Genomic DNA, 20,776 nt, shown 5'->3' on the forward strand with positions numbered 1-20,776 from the left:
AGTCAACGGGATATGGAGTAAAGAATGGGATGCACAAAACAAAAATAATAATGATTGTGCTGTTGGTGGTAGGATACAGGGGACACAAAATATAAACATAAATCTGCTGGCGCTGCATCCATCAATTGGTAATTGCTTCATTGCTGGCTTGATCCTTGACAGTAATTTAGAATAGCGTGTTAAGATAATCAGATTGTGGGTAACACACGGTATTTTCCACCTAATAAAAAGAGAAGAGTCCAGCGGCTGCCGTAATACAACACAGGCACACAATGTGGGACTTCGATGACTTTTCATTACACAGTGTGAGGGAGCTCTTCCCCTAAAAGTAGAGCTACTTTGTTCAAGTATAAAAACTTTGCTGAAGTGCATTTTCTGTAGACAGCACGTTTAGCATGTGCAACCTAGGAGAGCTCGGTCACTGTGTTGAGCTGAGGAGAGGCAACCGCAGTGACAGCCTGAAATATGAGAGCCAGACATGCGGCCAGAAGGTAAACATGGAACACTATGTCAAGTCTTTGTCTGGTTTTGGTGCAAAAAGCTGTGGTGTGCTGTACTCTACATATCGACGGCAAAACCAACACTGTGTGCAATGTATGCTGAATTATCCTGTTAGCACCTGAGAATCATATCATATCAAACTGTATCAAAAATGTTTTTTTTAAACAAATAAAGTACACACATGTATATATATATATATATATATATATATATACATATATGTAAGGATGAATTTTTAGTCATCCTGAGGTAATCAAACACCGTAGCATGTCACAAATACAGAGAGCGTTGTTCCCACTGATTTGTGTTTAAAGCTGTGATTGTCTGAGTGCTGAAATCTTAACATTCTCAAGGTGCACCCTTGGCTGTGTTGATTTGTAAGCAGGTGCCTTTTGCCTTTAACCAGAAAACAAACTAGTAATAAGCTAGTTGCAATGCTGGAAACATTCTCTACAGAAGGTCATCAAAGACCTGTAATCAGTAGAAAAGTAAATTGAATGGTTTTGAACATCTGGAATGCATTCCTGACCTCTCAATATGCTGTAAGTCTTGGGTTTAAATAAAAAAGCATGAGTTTATTAAAACTTGTGTGGCCTTGTCATTATAAATGCACTGTCATTTTATGATAAGAGCACAAGGATGTGATTGCTTTATTTTTCAGGCTGTACTCAGTTCACAGTCCATGGTAATGTCCTTAGATACTGTATGATACAGGGAGGGAACCTCTGGTTTAATAACCAGTTTGAGATCACAACCACAGGCTCCCCGATCCCGTAAGTTTCACTGGAGCTTTCAGTATCTATGCTGACCGTCTCCCGTGACTGTGTCCCTGCTGGAGCTGGACAAATCCTCCCCAGATGCCATATGCTTATCAAGGCCCACAGCACAGGCTGAGAAGGAAGTCGGGGGCTGGATTGGCAACCCGGGCTGTGAAAGCAGAGCATCCATGTGAGGAAAGAAAGAGGACAGAGGGCAGTCTGGGGATGTGTACTTGGCTAACACCTGGAGCTGCTCTGGCTGCAGGTGGGCTTCGTTGCAGACCCTTTGGCATAAGGCAGAGACACTGTGACATGTTTTCAGCTTCAGCTGGCTCAGCTGGCTCTTCTCCATGATTAGTTTCTCCCTCTCTGTCTTCTGTGACATACACACGCAGTACACAAAATCTTATTAACATGTCTGTAATGAAGAAGTGGCTTGATAAAAATTTACTGATTAAACAAAACCAAAACATGGTTTTTACCAGCTTGTTGATTTCACACTGCAGATTGTATATGCAGTCTAGTTTCCTCTTGCGGCAGCGCTGAGCTGCGAGGCGGTTTTTGCTGCGCCTTCTCATATCATGGACGAACTCCAGCTGTTCACGCGTAAAGACGTGTTGCTTCAGCAGCTGTTGGAAGTCGTTTCGGCTCAGATCCAGAATCGAGTCCACAGAGAATGGTAACTGCACCTGAGGACACCCGAACAGGAAATAAAAGTCACACAAACAGATTCTATGACGGTGAGAGTATCTACATCAATGGAGGGGCACCTTTAGTTACAGACAGAGCCAAAATAAATGCTTTTTAGATATATTTTTTAAATGATGTCACACCATAGATTACATGCTAGTGTGACTGCATCTATTACAAACTAGTCTAGATACATTAAAATGTATGTTTTGTTGAATCACATTAGTGAGACTCCAGGCACTCAGATGACCTGCAGGTATAGTACACGTACGCCTGCCTTAGAGTAGCAGGCTTGTAGAGAAAACAACATAGGAAATACTCGTAGCATTAAATGATCATTGTCAACATGCATTTCTTAAATCTTAAGAAATGTAAACAAATGTTAGGACATAATTTAATGAATTAAAGAAATTAGTGGAATATTTAATTGGTATGTGGACAAAAAGAAATAAAGCAAAGCAAAAATCAAAATGGATATGGAGTTCATTTGGTTATATTTTCACTAGGCTGGTAATTATTAACTCTAAAAACGAGTTAACCTTTAAAAGTGTCGGATACTAGGTAATTGCTGCTGCTGCTAATGTGTGACAGGAAATGTACTCTCACCAGTTTATTGGAACAGTATAAATGATGTAGTGTTTTATCTAGTGCAAATAAAGGCACTGTTTGTTTGTTTGTTTTTTTCCCCTGAAATGACCTTAATTTTGTCCGCTCACTTGCTTTCGGGAAAATCCACACGGTCAGTCTGGACAGTAACATGAGAGTTTCACCCAAACCTGTTGTTTGTGTCGCCTGTAGTCACTGCTAACTCAACAGGCTGAGGTGTCAAATTCAGCCGAGTTGGACTCTGAACCAATTAGCGACACACATGCTCATGGTCCCAACACACACACACACACACACACACACACACACACACACACACACACACACACACACACACACACACACACACACACACACACACACACACACACACACACACACACACATCATCTGTACTCGGTGAATAATTAACTTGGCACTATGGAGATTCTGCTTTCTGTTACATGAGTGCAAACACTCATTTGCATCTGATATAAAGTCCCTAAAACTCTTATCTAAAACCAACATAGTGAAATAATCTACAAGTAGGGTGAGATTGCTGACTCTTATTGACGCAGGTTAATTTCAGCACAACACGAACTTTGCAGTTAGGCGGCGGGAGGACAGATAAATAGAAGGACAGAGCAGAGCTGTAGTGCCTTAGCAGACTTGATTCATAGTTTAACTGCTCACCTGCCTGGCTCTCTCTATTGTGTAGGACTCACTGTCTCCTTCTGTTTCTGTCTCTGAGTCTCCATCCTCCCCTGAGTTTAGGGATGATACACCTGAGGGAGACGCGCCCTCGCACTCAGACAGCCTGGTTCCCTTCCATAAACATTTGCTTTGGTCCAGAGCCTGGAAAAAGGGACAGCCGGTGCTGCTGGAGCTTAGATTGACGTGAAGCTTCAGCCACTCTACAGATGTGTTGTGCGTCTGTCCACTCGCTTTATCAGAGGAACTTCCTGGATCAGGGTCCTGGGAGTTCAGCTGAGACAAGCCCACGTCGGATCCCAGCGGCTTGGCCAGGTGCTCAGCCACTTCCCTTTCCACGGTACTCCCGTCTCTAGCATTATTTACTGGCAGGGTTCTCTGCATGCTGCCTATTTGTCTTCCTTTTCCTCTTTCTCCCCAGGCATTGTCTGCCCTTTCCCCCTCAGCTTCTACCTGTTCCCCTGCCTTTTTATGAATGCATACCGGCTCTAGTACCCTCGAGTCCCTTGGTTTCTTGTCCTCTTTAATGTCCATGACAAACCTCTCCTGCCCCAGTGACCTAGTGATTGCCGAGCCCTCGGCCAGGGCCCTCAGGGCGCAATGTTGCAATATTAACCCTGGGGACCTCTCACCAGGCACTGCGCTTTGTCCCGAGGAAACCGCTTTCACGCTGAATCTGTCCGAAGAGCTGACTCCATTGGTGTGCTCCATCTCTTCCTCCATCTTCATATCAGTAATATCAGTCTTTCTTTCCTTCTCCTCACGTTTTCCCTCTCTTTCATTTGTGTCTTTCTTAACCACATGAGCCTCCCCCCTGCCCAAACCATCTTCGCTTTTCTTGTCATGTATTTCAGTTTTCCATGGCTCATCAGCCCGGACTTTGCTCTGTCTTGGCGGACTTCTTTGTTCAGTTTCGTTCTTACCATTCCCACCGCTGGAGCAGGGTGTGCAGGATAGGTTACTGTCATCCCTGATTACTGTTACTAGATTGTTCAGACTTTTCTCTGCGACACAAGTTTCCTTCCCACAGGCCAGCTGGAACTTGCGGTACTTTGGACACTGCACAAAATTATCATTTGCCCCTTCAGCTACAGGCATAAGAGAGCCCGCACTATACTGACTTCCTATTCTGCTGTTCACTGATTTCTTGCAGAGAGAAGCCACTTCCCACTGAGATGGTGAGTCAGCAACTGGTTTTACTTCTTTCTCATCCAGAAATACATCGTCAGAGTCTATGCAGTCTTCCTTTGAAAACTGCCTCTTGCATTTCTTCTTACAACAGGTTTTCCTAAGAAAAGGGACAGAGCCCTTAATGCTGGAGAAGAACTTAGGGAGGAGGAAATCAAAGCATGCATCATCTAGGTCTCTGAAACCAAGAACGGAAGCTGAGTTACGTATTTCTATGACGTCATCTTTCCCAAAGAGAAGTTTGGATGTGTAGGCAAACTTCAGCAAGGGCTCAAAGCCAGCAGCTGTCACCTGTGAGAGAGGACAAATTACACAAATGAGCATTTTCTATCCTCGATTTACTTGATTTCATAATATCTGCAGTCAGATGATCATGCATACAACACTGAAGGCCTAGGCATGAAAATAAAACTATTCTGACAAAAAATAGGTTTAGGGAATGAAAGCCCAGGATTGCAGGACTGTACTGGCTCAGCAACAAATAAATGTGACCAAAACAACCTCGTTTCTGTGGCCGTTGCAGTTTCTTGTCTTTAAAGAATCTTGTTCATGCAATCTCAGGATTTTATTATTAATGAGTTTTGTGAAAGAAACACAGTACTTCTGGAATAATAGAAAAACTAAAAAAAAATAAGAAAGGATTTGGTAATCAATATAGCCGTATTAGCATGATTAAACCAACAGTAACATTCAAAACGCTGATATTGTTCCTCATGAAGAGCAAACTGGTGGGGACTTCTTGGCCTTATTTATTTATTCATTTTACTTCAGGAATATTCCTAAAGCCCCACTGGAGTCCCCCTTTTGGCATTATATATACACTATCATATACTCTACTGTGGGCAGTATGGAGGCCACTAAGAACCGCAAACATTTTGATTTTGAAAACCTTGAGTAAGAGTGGTACAGTTCATTTTCAGGTTATTCACTATCCTCCAAAGGCAAACTGGAGTCACTCATTGTATGTTTAGTCATGACTAGATTCTAGACTAAATGGCATAAAAAATGGCACAATTGAAATGAAATAAATCTCATACAGTCATCCCTATGTAACACTGATTAAATAACCCTTGCAGTCACTTTTCTCACTTCACTTTCACAATGATTTGTTGCTGAGAGGCGGCGCGGCTCGTGTGTATCTACTTTCTATCTGTACGGCATCTTGAGGCGACATCTCACTTCTTGTGGCAGAGTGATGACTGCTCCATGCTGGGTGAGGGAGGAGATCCGGTGTGTGAAGTACTCGCTACAGGCAGCGAGTACTGAGCGGTGGGCTCTAAAACTCTGACCCTCCACCACCACTGTTACATCGCACAACGCGTCGCGGCGACGCTGCTCGTCCAGGCAGCGTAGCACATGGGAGGAATGCACCGTAGACTCAAATGTAAACACAGACGAGCGGGGAGCAGACATGGCCATCAGGGATATCTATTTGTACACACAAACATACACACATGACCATAGTTCACCACTTCCCCTGTTTCAGGATATATCCTTAATACATTTTACATGAAAATAACAACAACAAAAAAAGGCATGCTTACCTTACACAGCTGACTTTATATATCCAAGTTTCTTAGAGGGGTAAAGAAAGTCCCAGCTGTTGAGCACACATGGTTATTTCTAAATGGAATGCCGTCCAACCAGGCTACGCTTCCCAGAAAACCTTATCTCAACTCGGTTACAAACTAAAAGCTGCACTTGACTCAGTCATATGGCCTGTGTGTGAGTATGTGAGAGGGAGGGAGACATAGAGGGAGAGTATGTGTGTGTGTGTGTGTGTGTGTGTGTGTGTGTGTTGCAACAGCTCTGGGTGTAACAGAGCAAGCGCTGACTCATGCACTCCTGCTGATAAAGGATGAGCAAGCACTTTTCCCGTCCATACCAATCCCACCCTTGGATCCGTCTGGTAAACTAACAGGCTTCTCCCGTAAAATCCCTTCATAGATTTGCCCCAAACACAATGCAAAGATTAAGATGAAGGTTGGGAATATAAACCCAGTGTTTAGACAGGATCTTGTCTGTTGACAGTGTCTTTAGATTTAGATCACTGTGGACTTACTCAACTGCAGACACGGTCAATTTTGAGAACAAGTTGTGTAAAAACAGAGTGCAAAAACGAATGAAACTGACCTGTTGCAAGGAGGGGGAGGTTATAATGTAATCTAAAGGTTAATGTTTCTCAATAGGTCCTTGTTGGTCTCATATCTCGCTTTTCCAGGTAGCAGCAAATCTTTCTGATACTTCAGTTCACGTCTTCTTTGTTGTGTGTTTGTATGTGTTTGAGCCTCTGTGTCAGAGAGAGAGAGAGAGATGGAGAGAGAGATAGAGAGACAGAGAGAGAGAGAGAGAGAGAGACAGACAGAGAGAGAGAGAGAGAGAGAATGTGCGCTGCTAGCAGGTGTAGAGTAAATTAACAGCTGTAAAAGAGTACCAACACAACTAATCTAATTAAATATTTGCCCTATAGGGATTTTACATTTTTTTGTGTGGCTCTTGAGGTGTCAGGTACGTTAATACTGCCCGAAAAAAAAACTGTGAAAGAAAAACACAAAGCCTGGATGACCAGCGTGGCAAGTGAGTTTTGTAGAAGGAAAAGGTGCACGTTAAAAGCTAGGCGCCGGGGAATAAAATACAAGAGAAAGGAATAATCATCTTTACAAAGCACTGTTGCCAATGTCACATGTTTTGGGGGAGGAAGAGGGAAGCCGGACTGAAGCTGGCCAATCAGGTGACTGTTTCATAATTCCAGAATGAGCTAATCTCTTTATGAAAAAAAAAAAACAAAAAAAAAAACAAAAAACAACCAAGTTCCTTTTTCCATGTAAGCGGCACAATATGTTCATAAAGCACACAACAGACACAACAGCACCGGCATAGAGAAATGAAACTATAGTAAGGAACTGATGCTGGCTGGTGTTAAAATAAAATGTATTTTATTATTAGACGAGGACGATAACAGTTTATCTTGTTGTATAGTTCCCATTCTACAGGTGAGTGAGACACGCTACATCAAAAAATGTACAACTCTTACAGTGTTGTGTCGCGGCAAATACTTATTGCAAAATGGGTAATCCCCCTCTGTCTTTTGCTGTTCCTCACAAACGGCTATAGTTCCCCCATCCCTAACACCCACCGCGTTCAGCACTCATCTCATTTCCTTTTTACCATAACAGGAATTTGACAGGAAAGTATTAGGGAGGGAGAGAGGGGGGGCACTCCTCAGAATACAACATTTGGACCACATCATACCACCTTTGGCTCCCTCCACAGACCTCAGGGTAAAAGATCTGAGTCTCCACAGGACCTGAGACAGATATCAGAATATCTGGTCACATTCACAGTAGCTGACATCATATGAATATATACTGTGAGGTATTGCAATAGCGACCAACAACATGACATAGTAACAAAACAGTACTCAGAAAATTGGCCTTGTGTCATAGCGTGGTAGAATCACTATAACAACTTCACACAGATGATGACGGTACATCTGTGGTTCTGAAAGATGACTCGGAAGTTAATAAACACAGCGCCTTTTTGTGTAATTAGCAGATTCACAGACTGTAGCTGTGTAGAATGAGCATTAGCTGAGCCTTGATTTCTGGTTGGTTTCCTGCTCTGGTGTCGGCTGGATGTCTGGAGGTCTCAGGTCCTGCGGAGATCAGAGGTCACGAGGAGTCCTGCCTCGTTCGACTGGTCAGGCAGAGCCTCTCCAGCTGCTGGGCGCGCTCGTTGTGGACGGTCACCAAGTTGCGGTTCTCCTCTGTTAGGCGCCGAAACTCGTCTTCCAGGCGGGCAATCTCCATGGCAACCTTCTCGTCCTCCACCCGCTCTGCCAGCAACTTACGCCTACATGGGCAAGTGGGATCAAGAGTTTAGGAGCAGGTGCAAGTTCTTACATTTATTTTTAAAACAAAATCCCATCAAAACGCATTAAAGAGTATAGCATTTCACCAAAATCTATAATTAACTGACTGTTGAGTCACTTTTTTATTTTCTATCTCTTCCTGCTTACTCTTTCTCAGTTGTACTGAAAGCTGTACCAGTGTACATTTTGGCCGGAGGCAGAGAAAAACCAATGATAGGTTCCCAGCTCAGAGCAAAGCAGATTTGCAGACGATCACCCACATTCATACCTATGAGGAAATTAGAGTCCACAGCTGTCTTGTTTCTATAATGTGACAGGAAACCTTCGAGACCGAAATAGCCATGGAAACAATGCAAACTTACAGGAAGGGCTGAACTGAGAAAAAAAACACTGATCCTGCTTGGTGTAGAGCAACAAAGATAACCTCCGTGGTTGGAGCAAATAAGACACTTGGTGGCCATGGTGAAATACAGCATAATACAGTTGTGTTCAAGTGCATCACCATTAGCTGTAGAGACGGGCAGGTTTAATGGTCTCCCCGAGAAGAAAAAGCTTGTTTTATTGGTTACTAAGATGATTTAAGGGCCACACTTTTTAGCAAAATATTCTTCATTTCTGTTGAGGTCTTCTGGATGGAGGATTATAAAACCTGAGTTGTGTTTTAGGGAGAATTTTTTTTTTCTGGCAGATTTTATTTGCCACATACGGAAACAAAGATAAAGGTCTTTGTTTGGTATGTAATGTTAAATGGAGGAAGTTATGCTAATATCTGACAAACGTATTTCTGGTGTCTTAAGTCCATGTGGGCTGGCAACGACTAATTCGATTTTTTTTTTCTGATCTCATCATGCTATGTCTCTCAATAAAAGTAACTGAGCTGAATGACTCTGACACCAGTTCAGGCAGAATGACATGACTTTGCCTGGCAAACAGCCATCAGCCTTTGGACTTCGAGAGGCGGTATAATCACATGTGCGTGCACATGTGTGTGTGCACAACATGTGTCAGGCCCTCATGCCTGAGAGTGTGTGAACATCAGTGTTTGTGTGTGTGTGTGTGTGTGTGTGTGTGTGTGTGTGTGTGTGTGTGTGTGTGTGTGTGTGTGTGTGTGTGTGTTGGTCCGACTTAGGTTACTTGTCCAATTGGGGGCAAACGCCGTGTACCCAGTTGTGAAAAAGCTGATGTTTGGGTCAGTGGTTAAGGCTAGGTTAGGTTAAGGTTAGGGTAAAGGTTAGGGTTAGGCAAGTAGTGGTTGTGGTTAGGGTCAGGATAGGTCTCCAGGAAATGAATGCAAGTCTAATTAATTGCCCCCAAAAAACAAATTTGTGTTTTAATAAGAAGTTAATTAACTTATTAACTTTTGGTGAAAAATCCTTTTATTCAAAATTAATACAGTTGAAAATAATTGTAAAATTACTTTACAATTAATATGGTACCCAATATGTTATATTCATACAGAGAATCAATTTTTAATCAGACTTTGTTCAGTCCGAGCTGGCCAATCACTCAACTCTGAACTATGGTCAGTAGACTATTGATTTCAAAACTTCTTTTCTTCAGATCTACAAGTAAGAACCTTTTTTTTTTTTTTTTTTTTAAAAAGACATAACTTTTTCATAGAAACTATGACATACAGTATGTACACTTCTGTTCAAAAGTTTTAGAAAACCTCAATTTTTCCAGTTCTTACTAAAAATTACATGGCCTAATGTCTCAGTGTACCCTGAAATTAAAGCATAGAAAAATTAAATAATAAGGTTTTTTTTTTAAAAAAAAACAAAAACAAAAAAGAGGAATCAGGGAATCTTAAATCCTAAATTGAATCTAAATTTTTGAGTCATCCAGCAGCGAAACACATTTTGTGGAAATGGAAATCAAATATTGTTCAGAAATTTCGTCCCAACACTGTTGAGAAGTTCCTACAAAGGTGTCGCACATGCAGGCTGCTTTGCTCTCACCTTCTGTTCAGTCCATCTCAAACTAGCTCCATGGGGTTTAGGTCTGGAGACTGTGCTGGTCTTCCATCACGTGAAGCCGCCGTCTCGTTCTTTTCTTCTAATGTTTTGGGTCATTATCTTTCTCCAGGATGAATCCCTGACCAACCGGTCTGTCTTCCTCTATTACTTGTCTTTTTCTCACCATTCTGATAGCAATGCACAGCACTACTTCCTGCAGTACAGTATTGTCCTAATAATGCATCAGAGGGTGTAGTAACACAGTTTGTTCCAACACTAACTTTGTACAGACAGAGGGTTTGTAAGTCATCAGCAAAAGTTGGGGAACCTGTAGGAATTGTTTGCATTAACTTTCAAGGCCTCATTTACTTCAATTGCTGCAGGAAAGCAGCATCTTCTTAATCCCTGAAAAAGGCCTGTTTTCAATTAAATTTAGATAATTTTTCAGTTTTTGGTGAACTAATTTTTTTGTCACCTTGGGCAGTTTACGCTTTTGTACCATTTAAGGTTACTGACTGGACTTAAACTGCATAAATATCAATAAAGACTGGAAAAATAAGGGTGTTCTAAAACTTTTCATCGGTAGTGTATCTCCACATCCACAGTCCATTTCCAGATTTACACATTTCCCTACTATAACCTGAGACTGGTAATTCCCTCTGAATTGGTAAGCATAACCTTAGTTATAATTTTTGAGTACTTATCACAAAGACAGGATGAGTGGTTACTGTAATGATTTCACAATTGTGCAGGATTTTACTGTTGTAGGGTTACATACTTGTTTTCATAATACATCTTTTTTCAGTGAAGTAAAGTATGATTTCCAGTAAACGATTAGAGAGTCAGATGCATTACTTTTCTTGCTGGATATTTTTTTTCCCTTTTAGAGGAAAGTTGAAACAAGCATGTGCACAGTTCATACTGTGATTATGTGTGCGTGGGTGTGTGTGTCTGTGTGTGTGTGTGTGTTTGTGTGTGTGTGCGCGCGCATTTTTGCATGACAGAGACTGCCTGAAAAAGGGGAAGAGATCTTTTTCAATCCAAAAAAATCCATCCAGAAATCATAGAATCCAGACTAAATCTGACATAAATTGTACAGGGTCCTTTTTTCAATGAAAAAGGTTTTTACTATCACACTATTTCCTTCCGTCTTCTCTGTGTACCAACGTTTGTGAAGATCTGAAACACCACACCACCCAAGTTGAAAGAAATCAACAAAATGAAACCCTCTGAAATAGCTTACCATGTGTACCAAAATAAAGTGAAAACTTCTAATATGGACATCAATTTTTCACATAAGAGTCATGTTTTCACAACTACTTCCCAATGGGGTTATTTCTTGTTGTATCATGATGGTAACAGTTGTGGTACCACACGGTACCATTAATAGGCTTAACTACATTAGGCCTCATAGTAATGTCTGAGTCAGTATTTCGATAAACACTGAAGAATGTTTTTCTAAAATGTCATGGATTTTTCTTTTATGTTATGTTGGTGGAATAACATTCAGTTCACTGGTACTACAGGACTGGTTGAATCGAGTGATTTTGTAAAATTTGTTCAAGTTTACTATACAGATGGCTGCGACAGTACAGTCTATGTGCTTGTTTGATTCTGACCAAAACCAAACTGGGTGAATTTTGGAAAATCCCTCCTCAGTGTGATAAAATGTTGTTCCTTTTGTCAACCTTGCAACACAGCACTGTTTTTTCTGTTTCTGTGTGTAACCTTCCCCTGGACAGGAAGTTACATCTTCCACTGTATCATGAATGCTGCTAGTCATGGTGGGTGACCATTGCCAGAAAATATTTAGTTTTCACCCTTCCGTGGAAAAGGTTTTAGTGTTCTAGTTCGTGCACCTGATCAGCATCAGTGATATCTTACATGTAATTTAAGAACTGGAGTAAAAGCACAGTTTGTGGTATTGCCTTGACTAGTGTCTAGTTGTGTCTCAATTTTCTATAGTTATGTGTGTATGTGTCAGTGGATCTTGGAATGAGTGTCAGCATGAAAAGAGAGAACCAAGAGTTTCTATCAGTCTGACTCATCGTGCACTTATCTAAACTCAAGGCTACACTCATCCTATCAGGGGCCGTCTGCTTTTCTGTGTTTAGGAACTGCCAACGGGTGTAAGTTGTGTACGTGCTTGTCTGTTTGTGTGTGGCGGTGTGGCGGTAGGGTAACAGCAAAGGGCCTTGAAAATCCCTCCGCTAAGACTACCCACAGCTGCTGAGGACACAAGGGACAATGTGCACTATGTGTGTGTGTGTGTGTGTGTTATACACCCTTGCTTAATGGCGAGCATATACAGTACAATTGTGTGTTAAAGCTTACAGCGGGTCTCACTCAATCACACCTGACAAAGGGTTGCATTTAGTGTCATATTCACCCCAGCAACGGTGCTATTTTTCCCAAATATGATCCGGAATCAACCCAATAAATCCAAGGCAGAGTGAACCCTTCACAACCGCACTCATCCCTGTAAACGTCACACACGCTTGATCTTGTCTCTAACTGAAAGGTAATTACAAGAATAAATACATCTGGATGAAAGTCATACATCACCCGCCGCTAAAATATCATCTTGAGGGGAACCGTTCTGGGCAGGTCATGTGCTAAAGGCCGTAAGCTGACAATTAATGTCTGCCATCTGGTGGGCATTTGATTCAAAATGCTTTGCAGTCCTATAAGTGTTATGCATTTTCAACAAAGGTGGCCCTATTAGAAATTTCAAAAACCTTAAACCTTCTAAGTTGAAGTTCCACACATATGCCTATATTACAATAAATTATTATTATTATTACTAATTCTCATTTGGTTTTTCTTTAATTAGTTTTATAGTGTACCAGTTACGAGTATAGCAGCAAGTGGACATTCAAGCGTCCAAAAAATAATTTAATGATTGTGCCAGTTTTTCCTAACGACTTACTGTACGTGCGATCTCTGGCCATAGACACTACAGACCTTCCAGTAGCCACCGGTACATAAGCCTGTGCACGTTTTCTGCTCGTCCAAGCAGTGACCCTGACGTGACTGAACACAAAACGCCCTGACCTGGAGTCAGACGCATTACCATGACGCCATTAAACATTTCGGTTGCATTTTTAACAAAAGTGTTACAAAAGGGCAGTATAAACAGTATAGAAGTAAATTCATTTCGGGCCTCACTTGCGGTCCTCAAGCACGGCGATGTCATGTTTGACCTGGTGGAACTCTCTCGCCATCCTGCAGTGTTCCTTGTACACCTGAACGCTCTCTCTCAGAGACACACAGGGGGGCACTGGCTGCAGGAGGTCAGAGAGATGCAGTATTAGTTTAGGATCCTTTCAAGCTAATGAGCAAAACAAAAAAAACGGTGTTACATCACCCAGGCAACACAATGTACAAACCTGGACCTGATATATGGAACAGCACTCTTAAAAAAGCTCTTTAAACCGGTTAAAGCTGTTTTTAAAAAGAACTTTATAAAAGCCTCAAAGTGTAGTTAAGCTTCCTTTTCTATAAATTCTAAAGCTGCAACTGTTGATTATCGTCATTTCACCTGATGTGCTCATTATTTTCTCCATTAAATGATCAACTGTTTAGTCTTGAAAATGTCAGAGCGTAGTGAAAAATGTCTGTCACAGAGTCCTAGGTGACATCTTCAAAGACCTATTTTTTCTGACCAAAAATGAGAAAAATCAGCAAAGTCCTCACATCTCAGGAGCCAGGACCAGAGAACGTTTGAAGTTTTCGCTTAAAAAATGCTGCCGATTAATTTTCCGCCAATTCACTAATCAGCTAATTGTTGCAGCAAGTAAGTTCCCTTTTCCCTGGGAAATGTTTCTAATCACAACTTCAGGTAAAAGGCTGTTTAAAGGGTGGATTCCTAATGACTTTAGGGACCCTCTGAACTTTCCCACGGTGCATCGAAGGTAACTCTGTCATGTACCTTTATCCATGACAGGGTATCTCCTATCTCCATATTCAAAATCAAAAAAATTTTTGAAGGGGGGGAATTTATTTGGCATGGCCTTTTTCGAGTATCCATTGGCATAAGAAAAAAAAAAAAATACAACATCAAACCATAAAACAGAGCCAGGCATGAAATGTAATATGCTAATAGCTTCTGCCCCTAATCTGCCTCTTGCCTCTTGTGTTGCTTTGCCAAGCTGCGTATTCAATGTAATGTGATGCTACGGTATGATTTGTATACCTGTAATCGTTGTTCAAGATCTGGGAACGTCTGAGAGAGGTCCTCCACATCTTTTACATCTATGGAAACAGGACAAATTATTCAGTTACAACTGAATATTGTAAAAATAATTATATTTAGAAGGTCATTTATTAGACTTTGAGCTAAAAACAACAAATAATCAGTACAATAATACTGTAAAACATATTGTGACACATTAAAACACAATATTGTATACATACAATTATTGTAATTTAACATACTATTTTTATGGTTTTACATTACTACAAATTGCACATGCTCTGCTGCTGACCATTTTCCAAAGCATACTTTGTGAAGAAATATTCAGATCTTCTACTTCTGTAAAAGCAGCAGTAAACTCTGACTGTAGAAACACTTCAGTTACAAGTCAAAGTCCTACAATCAAATTTTACTTAAGTAAAAGTACATTAGCATCAGCAACAAAATTTACTTTAAGTATTATAGTAAAAGTACTTATTATAAAGAATGGTCCCTTTCAGAGGGTTACGATATATTTAGCGTTTTTGGATAATTATTATTGATGCATTAACATGTGAAGAGCTCTTGGTCTTGGTTACTGTACCGTCCACCGTTGTTTTTTTAGATTGATTTCATTCCTACTAGGAAGTCTTCATTCCAGTTCATTTAAGTACTCAATAATAATCAGCCTGCAGGGACTCAAAACTTGTGTAAAATAGATTATTTTGTCAAATTTAGCTTAGAGCCGTGCGGTGAGGCGATTGCATACAGCGACTGCTTTGAAACACCGGGTCACTGGAGTTTATCCCTGTAACCGACGCTGCTGAAGGACAATTTGAAGTCTGTTTCTTTATTTAATAAGGTTTCTCTTCAGCATTAAAAAAAATCAAAATGTTGTGATTGACTACCTACAAGCTTCAACTCTCTGTAAATTGATTTTCATAGCAGGCTTAATGACTGTTTGCCTGAAAAGTGGGAAATCCTTCCTATCCTGTTTAACGAGTCATCTCGGCTTCATTTGGTAAATCAACAAAATGCATAAGGTCTTCTCAGTTTGAATATTTTCACATTATTATTTCTTGCTGTATGCCCTTGATATCAGGTGTCTTGTTCCACAGGCAGTTCCGTTATTGCCTTTCTGCTCCTCATAAAATGGGCCAAAATGAAACACTATAGGGGCCCGTTATACGACACAAAAACACAGCAACACAGTGCTACACTTAGAAAGGAGCTACGTCCTGTTGCGGAACAGCGGTAATGACCCGTCAGACTGAAAGACATGCAGGGTAAGAACAGGGAGGGAAAACTAGCAGACGGACAAACACACTGGGCAGAAAGTACAGACAGGCCAGATGTACGGACGGCGAGGGATTCAGACAGACAGACAGCTAGACAGCCAGACAAAAACAGACAGGTTGTCTGCACCAGCCTCTGCCTCGCCAGTAATGTCCCCCTGGTGGTGGAACACATGTGGAGAATCCTGGGATGATGCAACTTTCTAAAAGAAGGAGTATTAGTGGGCCAGCCTGCAGCCATGGGGCCAATTATGATGTGGAATAAATACAGTTCTCATGCTTAGGATTGACACAGTGTGGGGTTATGGCTATGCCTGGCCATAAGTCACGAAGGGCCTAGAGGATGATCCCCAGACAGTACACAGATCTCAGTCCCCCCGTGCTGAGAGACACGAGTTCAAAGAGACAACAACACGACCCCCCGGGGAATATCTAAAGTTTGATTTTGGAGGTTAGAGTCATATTGTGCCTGAACAACTCTCGAGCTACAGCTAAAACTAAAATAAGTCGTGTGCGCATGTTGCCAACTAAAGCAGATCCTGTACGGTCACTGTGATCCCCAAGGTTTATCAAAGACTAGGCAAAACATCACCGGAAAGCGAGGTAAACTAACTGAAATCCACATAAATGGATGGTTGGGGTTGTTAAGGAGGGGGAGAAAGCTTGCTAGGAACAAAGGTAACAGTAACAGCAACATGAATCTAAATTATTAAATCAGAGGCATGTTGCCATGTGCAAATTAAAAGCAGACTTTCTGGAGTTCAGTGTATCACTGCTCAGCGTCAAATTTAGGTGTGTTGTTCCTACTGCAGCCCTTCATCTCACTTCCTAAGAGAAAGACAAGGGGGGATCAGGGCTGGGTGGAGTAGGACTGGAAGTGTTAACTGCTTATAAATATAGGCCAGTGTTCTAAAGCTGAACAGTGAATCAGGCAGCAGGACACAGATAGTATTAGAGGGGGGAAACCTGACTCTGCCATTGCATGGCTGCAGCTGCTGTCCCAGTGCCTGGCCCCACTGCAGTAAAACATCCTGACAGACAGCACCTAGCACCGTAGGTAGGGTGGACCTTTGAGTGTTTGTGTGGGGGACAGTTAGGGATGGACAAAGTTAATTGTGCATGTTTTGACTGAGGATTAATTAATAATATAATTAGTCACATACACGTGCGAGTTTTGCGAGTTCACAGCTGCACACACACGCGCTCTCGCGTGTGGTTTGTTTTGAATATGATGCGGTCCTACAGAAATAGAGGGAGCACCTGTCTCAGCTACAGCACAGAAGAATGAACACAGTTAAAGTGATAGGGCGTGGGGGAGGAGGGGGCCGCTACGGGCAGATTGTGTCTGGTCTGTTTTGGTGGGAGGAATGTTGTGCATGTGCTCCACACATACTGGAAATGCAGTGAGAGTAGAGCTCCAGGCTCCATCAGGTGTTAAATGATCAGCTGAGTAATAGGTGTAACTAAACTCAAAATAAGTCGTTACCATGTTTTTGGGATACTGCAAGACAGGTGTGTGTGTGTGTGTGTGGGGGGGGCATTTCTGTGTGAAGTGAGAGCATGTTAGTGTGCGTGGATGGCTATGTGGGTGGGTGGGTGTGTGTGTGTGTGTGTGTGTGTGTGTGTTTGTGTGTGTGTGTGTGTGTGTGTACAGCTTGAGCTTGCATGCGTTTACCTGATGTGTTGTCGAGGCTGAAGGCGATTCTAACTTCAGATTTATCCGGAGACACTCTTCTGGTTGATGTGATCATTTATCCCTTCACGGGGGCCACAGGCACAAAACAGAGCGGTTAGCACAATCAAAAGGATCTTGCGAAAGACGAGGGATGATGTAGTAGTGGGAAAACTGACAGCAATTCTGGTAATCTATTAATATTTCAAGAGATTTGTCATGAAAATCACTGTTTCCAGTGCCTTAAATTTGATGATTTCCTGCCTTTCTCTGACTTACAAGACTGTAAATGGACTATCTCCGGGTTTCAAACTTGGACAGCTCGTACAGAAAAAGCAATTTGAAGAGGCCACCTTAGGTTCTGGGAAATTCTGGATGGCACTTTTTCATCAGTTTATGAAATCTTATAGACCAAACTATGAATTGATGATCAAAAACAATCAGCAGACTAACCATTAGTTATAGTTTCAGCCCTAATTAGATGTGAATGTGGTGTCCAATCTGGGATGGATGATTGAAGCACAGTTTTTTTTTTAACTCTAATATTATTGTGATTTTAATCAGCAAAAGAAACTAAATAGCGAAGTCTGAAGGTGTAGTGATCAGTTATAATGAAAGCCTGCAGACCCTTTGATAAAGCATGTGATTAAACCACACCTAGGAAATTATGGAGCCTTATGAACACACGCACACACAAACACACACACACACACACACACACACACACACACACACACACACACACACACACACACACACACACACACACACACACACACACACACACACACCCACTTGTCAGTTTCATCGTGCATTTAGAGTTGCAGTGGGATTAAATAATTAGGGAGCTTTGAAAGACTGGCTCAGAGGTCTGGATTTTGCATGCTCCTTTCCAGGGAAGGTACATGCTTTTTATATCAGTGCATTTGCCTGCTTTAACCCTGGTAAGCCCTCTGTCTCACACCGCAGACCCCAATGACCTTCTACACCAGCAAATAAGCACTTTTTTTTTATTATTGCCTCTCTCGGCTGTTGGAAAGGGTTGAAAGATCAATTTTTGATGATGTACTGAACAATCAAAATGCGTTGTAATAAAACATAGTACAGTATTAGTAAGCGAGATAGTATAATAGTGCACATACAGTATAGTGAGCAGATAATCCACATTATGATGTAGGGTACTGTAGTCCCCTCGCATAAGGAAGGAGAGAGGATAACTATAACTATAGACCCACATCCAAATTGTCCTGCTTGGCTAAAAGTCTAGAGTCACATGCAAATTGTCAACTCAAGGAATTTCTCGACCACAAACTCTGTTCTGAGCCCACATCAGTCCGGGTTCAGGACTATGCACAGCAGTGTTTCTGTCATCACTTTAGTTGTGAATGACACTGGCAGTGCCTTGGATGAGAAAAAAAAAAACCAAAACATTGTGCTGCCATCTTTGTGGAGCTCTCAAAGGCATTTGACACAGTTGATCGTTTCTTCTACATAAGTTAAGTAATGTTGGTTTCTAGTTCAAGTGCTTGTGCATGGTTCCTGACTTGCCTGACTGATCTGCAGCCGTCAGTGAACTTGGGAACTATATGCTCAGATTGTTTACCGATAACTAAGGGTGTTCCACAAGGTTCAGTTCAAGGTCCAGTTCTTTTTTACAATTTATATTAATAATATTATTTCATTTTTAACTAACTGCCATGCACATCTGTAGGTGGATGATACAACATTGTAGTGTATTGCCGACTCTGCTCAGCTAGCTGTGGAATACCTGCAAAGTTCCTTAAACCTTCTCCAAAACGTACTTAATCATCTTAGACCTGTATTGAATGCACGTAAAACCAAGTTTATGTTGTTCTCTAGAGCTAAAACTATAACGTTTCCAATATATAAGGATCTTGAGATAGATATTGAGAGAGTTACAGAATATACACATCTTGGTATTTGGGTGGATGACAAATTCACAATCAAATATCATATAGAGAATCTTGTCAAGAAATTACAACACAAACTTGTTTTTTTGTATAGAAATAGAGCTAACTTCCCTATGGATTAGGAAAAGGAATGTTGAAGCCGTTTTTCTCTCTGATATGGATTATGGGGATGTGATTTACAGGCATGCCTCTGCCTCCACTCTTAAACCCTTGGATGCCGTCTATCATTCTGCCCTTAGATTTAGTACTGGTGATGTTTATAGCACTCATCATTGTATTAAAAAGTTGGGTGGTCTTCTCTGTCTGAAAGACGTGATAAGCATTTGTTTTTGTTTATTTACAAGGCCTCTACTGGGAAGCTGCCATTTTATATCACCTCTGCGCTAGACTGGTGCTCTGGACCGTGGCAAACTCGGTCTAATGACCGGCTTTCATTGCCAGTTCCTCACGTTTGTACTGAGCTCGGGAAGGTCTGCTCTTAGTTTCTATGCTCAGACCACCCGGAACTCTTTACCAAGCACCCTGAAAATCAACTCCTTGGTGATCCTTGGTCAATTTAAATCCATGGTCACAGATCACACAGCTTCTGTTTGTACATGTTTCAACTGATTTGTCTTTCGTATCTGTATCCTGTATCTTTAATTAACTGTATTAATGAACTTGTTTTAATTGATAGTTTTTTTCTGTTTTGTTTTTACCTTGTATCTTTTATCAGGTCGTATCTTTTTAAAGTAATTTTTAACTGTTAATCGACATCATCGTAAATGAGGGCCAGCCCTCGATGATTTCCATACATACAGACTATCTCCAGTATGCACTGGGTAGCCGAAACGGACCCATCCGGGCCAACAGGTCATCGTTACCTGAAGCAGCTACGAACCCGAGCCAGGAAATGCTGTACAATAGAGTTCAGGGAGCAGTGTACGTCCTCGGCACTGACTGTTGTACGTTCCCCGTCGGGCGGCTGCCGTGGTCTCCTCAGGAGAAGCGCAGATCGTCTCTCAGCCGTTGCTCCCCTGCGCAAATCCCGCAAAGACGGCACAAGTATCTCTCCAAGAGCGGACCCCCCACTTCCCTCTTGAGACTCCAACTATACCGTTTTGTATTCGGAGACCCCCCCAGCCCCCCCACTCCCCCCCCCCCCACTCCGTATAGTTAAGGCGTCCACTACACTGGTTGTCAGTCAGAGGAACTCCAGCTGCTCAAGTTTGCGTGGGCACGGACATGTTATCCACGGACCAAAGCCACGCGGCGAAAAAGCAACACAACAGGGCGCAGGCAGTGGAGGAATGCCGTCCGCCGTCCCCCTGCGGCCGGCCCGGGTCCAATTAAATGTCTCAGATGACATGACTTTAGCCCGCAAAAATGCCCATAGCTCCGGCACTGTTTTGAGTGACACGGTCATGCCGCCGGGATGGTCTTTGGCTTTGCAATAGCTGTGCAAT

The 20,776-nt window shown here is 41.9% G+C and overlaps 2 protein-coding genes across 3 annotated transcripts; both read right to left on the reverse strand.

The window, feature by feature from the left end:
* Positions 1-755: 755 nt before the first annotated feature.
* LOC120803033 (transcription regulator protein BACH1-like) lies at positions 756-6,684 on the reverse strand. Of its 2 annotated transcripts, XM_040151308.1 has the most exons (6): positions 6,567-6,684; positions 5,978-6,033; positions 5,613-5,861; positions 3,228-4,724; positions 1,742-1,948; positions 756-1,635 (listed from the first exon to the last, which is right to left on the reverse strand). In XM_040151308.1, the coding sequence occupies exons 3-6, from the start codon at positions 5,850-5,852 to the stop codon at positions 1,294-1,296; spliced, it is 2,286 nt and encodes a 761-aa protein (XP_040007242.1). In that variant the 5' UTR covers positions 5,853-5,861; positions 5,978-6,033; positions 6,567-6,684; the 3' UTR covers positions 756-1,293. The 2 variants fall into 2 exon arrangements, with proteins under 2 accessions (XP_040007242.1, XP_040007241.1); XM_040151307.1 differs by lacking the exon at positions 6,567-6,684 and having other exon boundaries at positions 5,978-6,160.
* A 673-nt stretch (positions 6,685-7,357) lies between these two features.
* On the reverse strand, positions 7,358-20,437 carry map3k7cl (map3k7 C-terminal like). Its single transcript, XM_040150779.1, has 5 exons — positions 20,195-20,437; positions 17,404-17,485; positions 14,455-14,513; positions 13,428-13,543; positions 7,358-8,285 (listed from the first exon to the last, which is right to left on the reverse strand). The coding sequence occupies exons 2-5, from the start codon at positions 17,477-17,479 to the stop codon at positions 8,105-8,107; spliced, it is 432 nt and encodes a 143-aa protein (XP_040006713.1). The 5' UTR covers positions 17,480-17,485; positions 20,195-20,437; the 3' UTR covers positions 7,358-8,104.
* Between the last annotated feature and the right edge of the window lie 339 nt (positions 20,438-20,776).

The sequence above is a fragment of the Xiphias gladius genome, chromosome 17, assembly GCF_016859285.1.
Source record: "Xiphias gladius isolate SHS-SW01 ecotype Sanya breed wild chromosome 17, ASM1685928v1, whole genome shotgun sequence".
NCBI classification, from domain to species: domain Eukaryota; kingdom Metazoa; phylum Chordata; class Actinopteri; order Istiophoriformes; family Xiphiidae; genus Xiphias; species Xiphias gladius.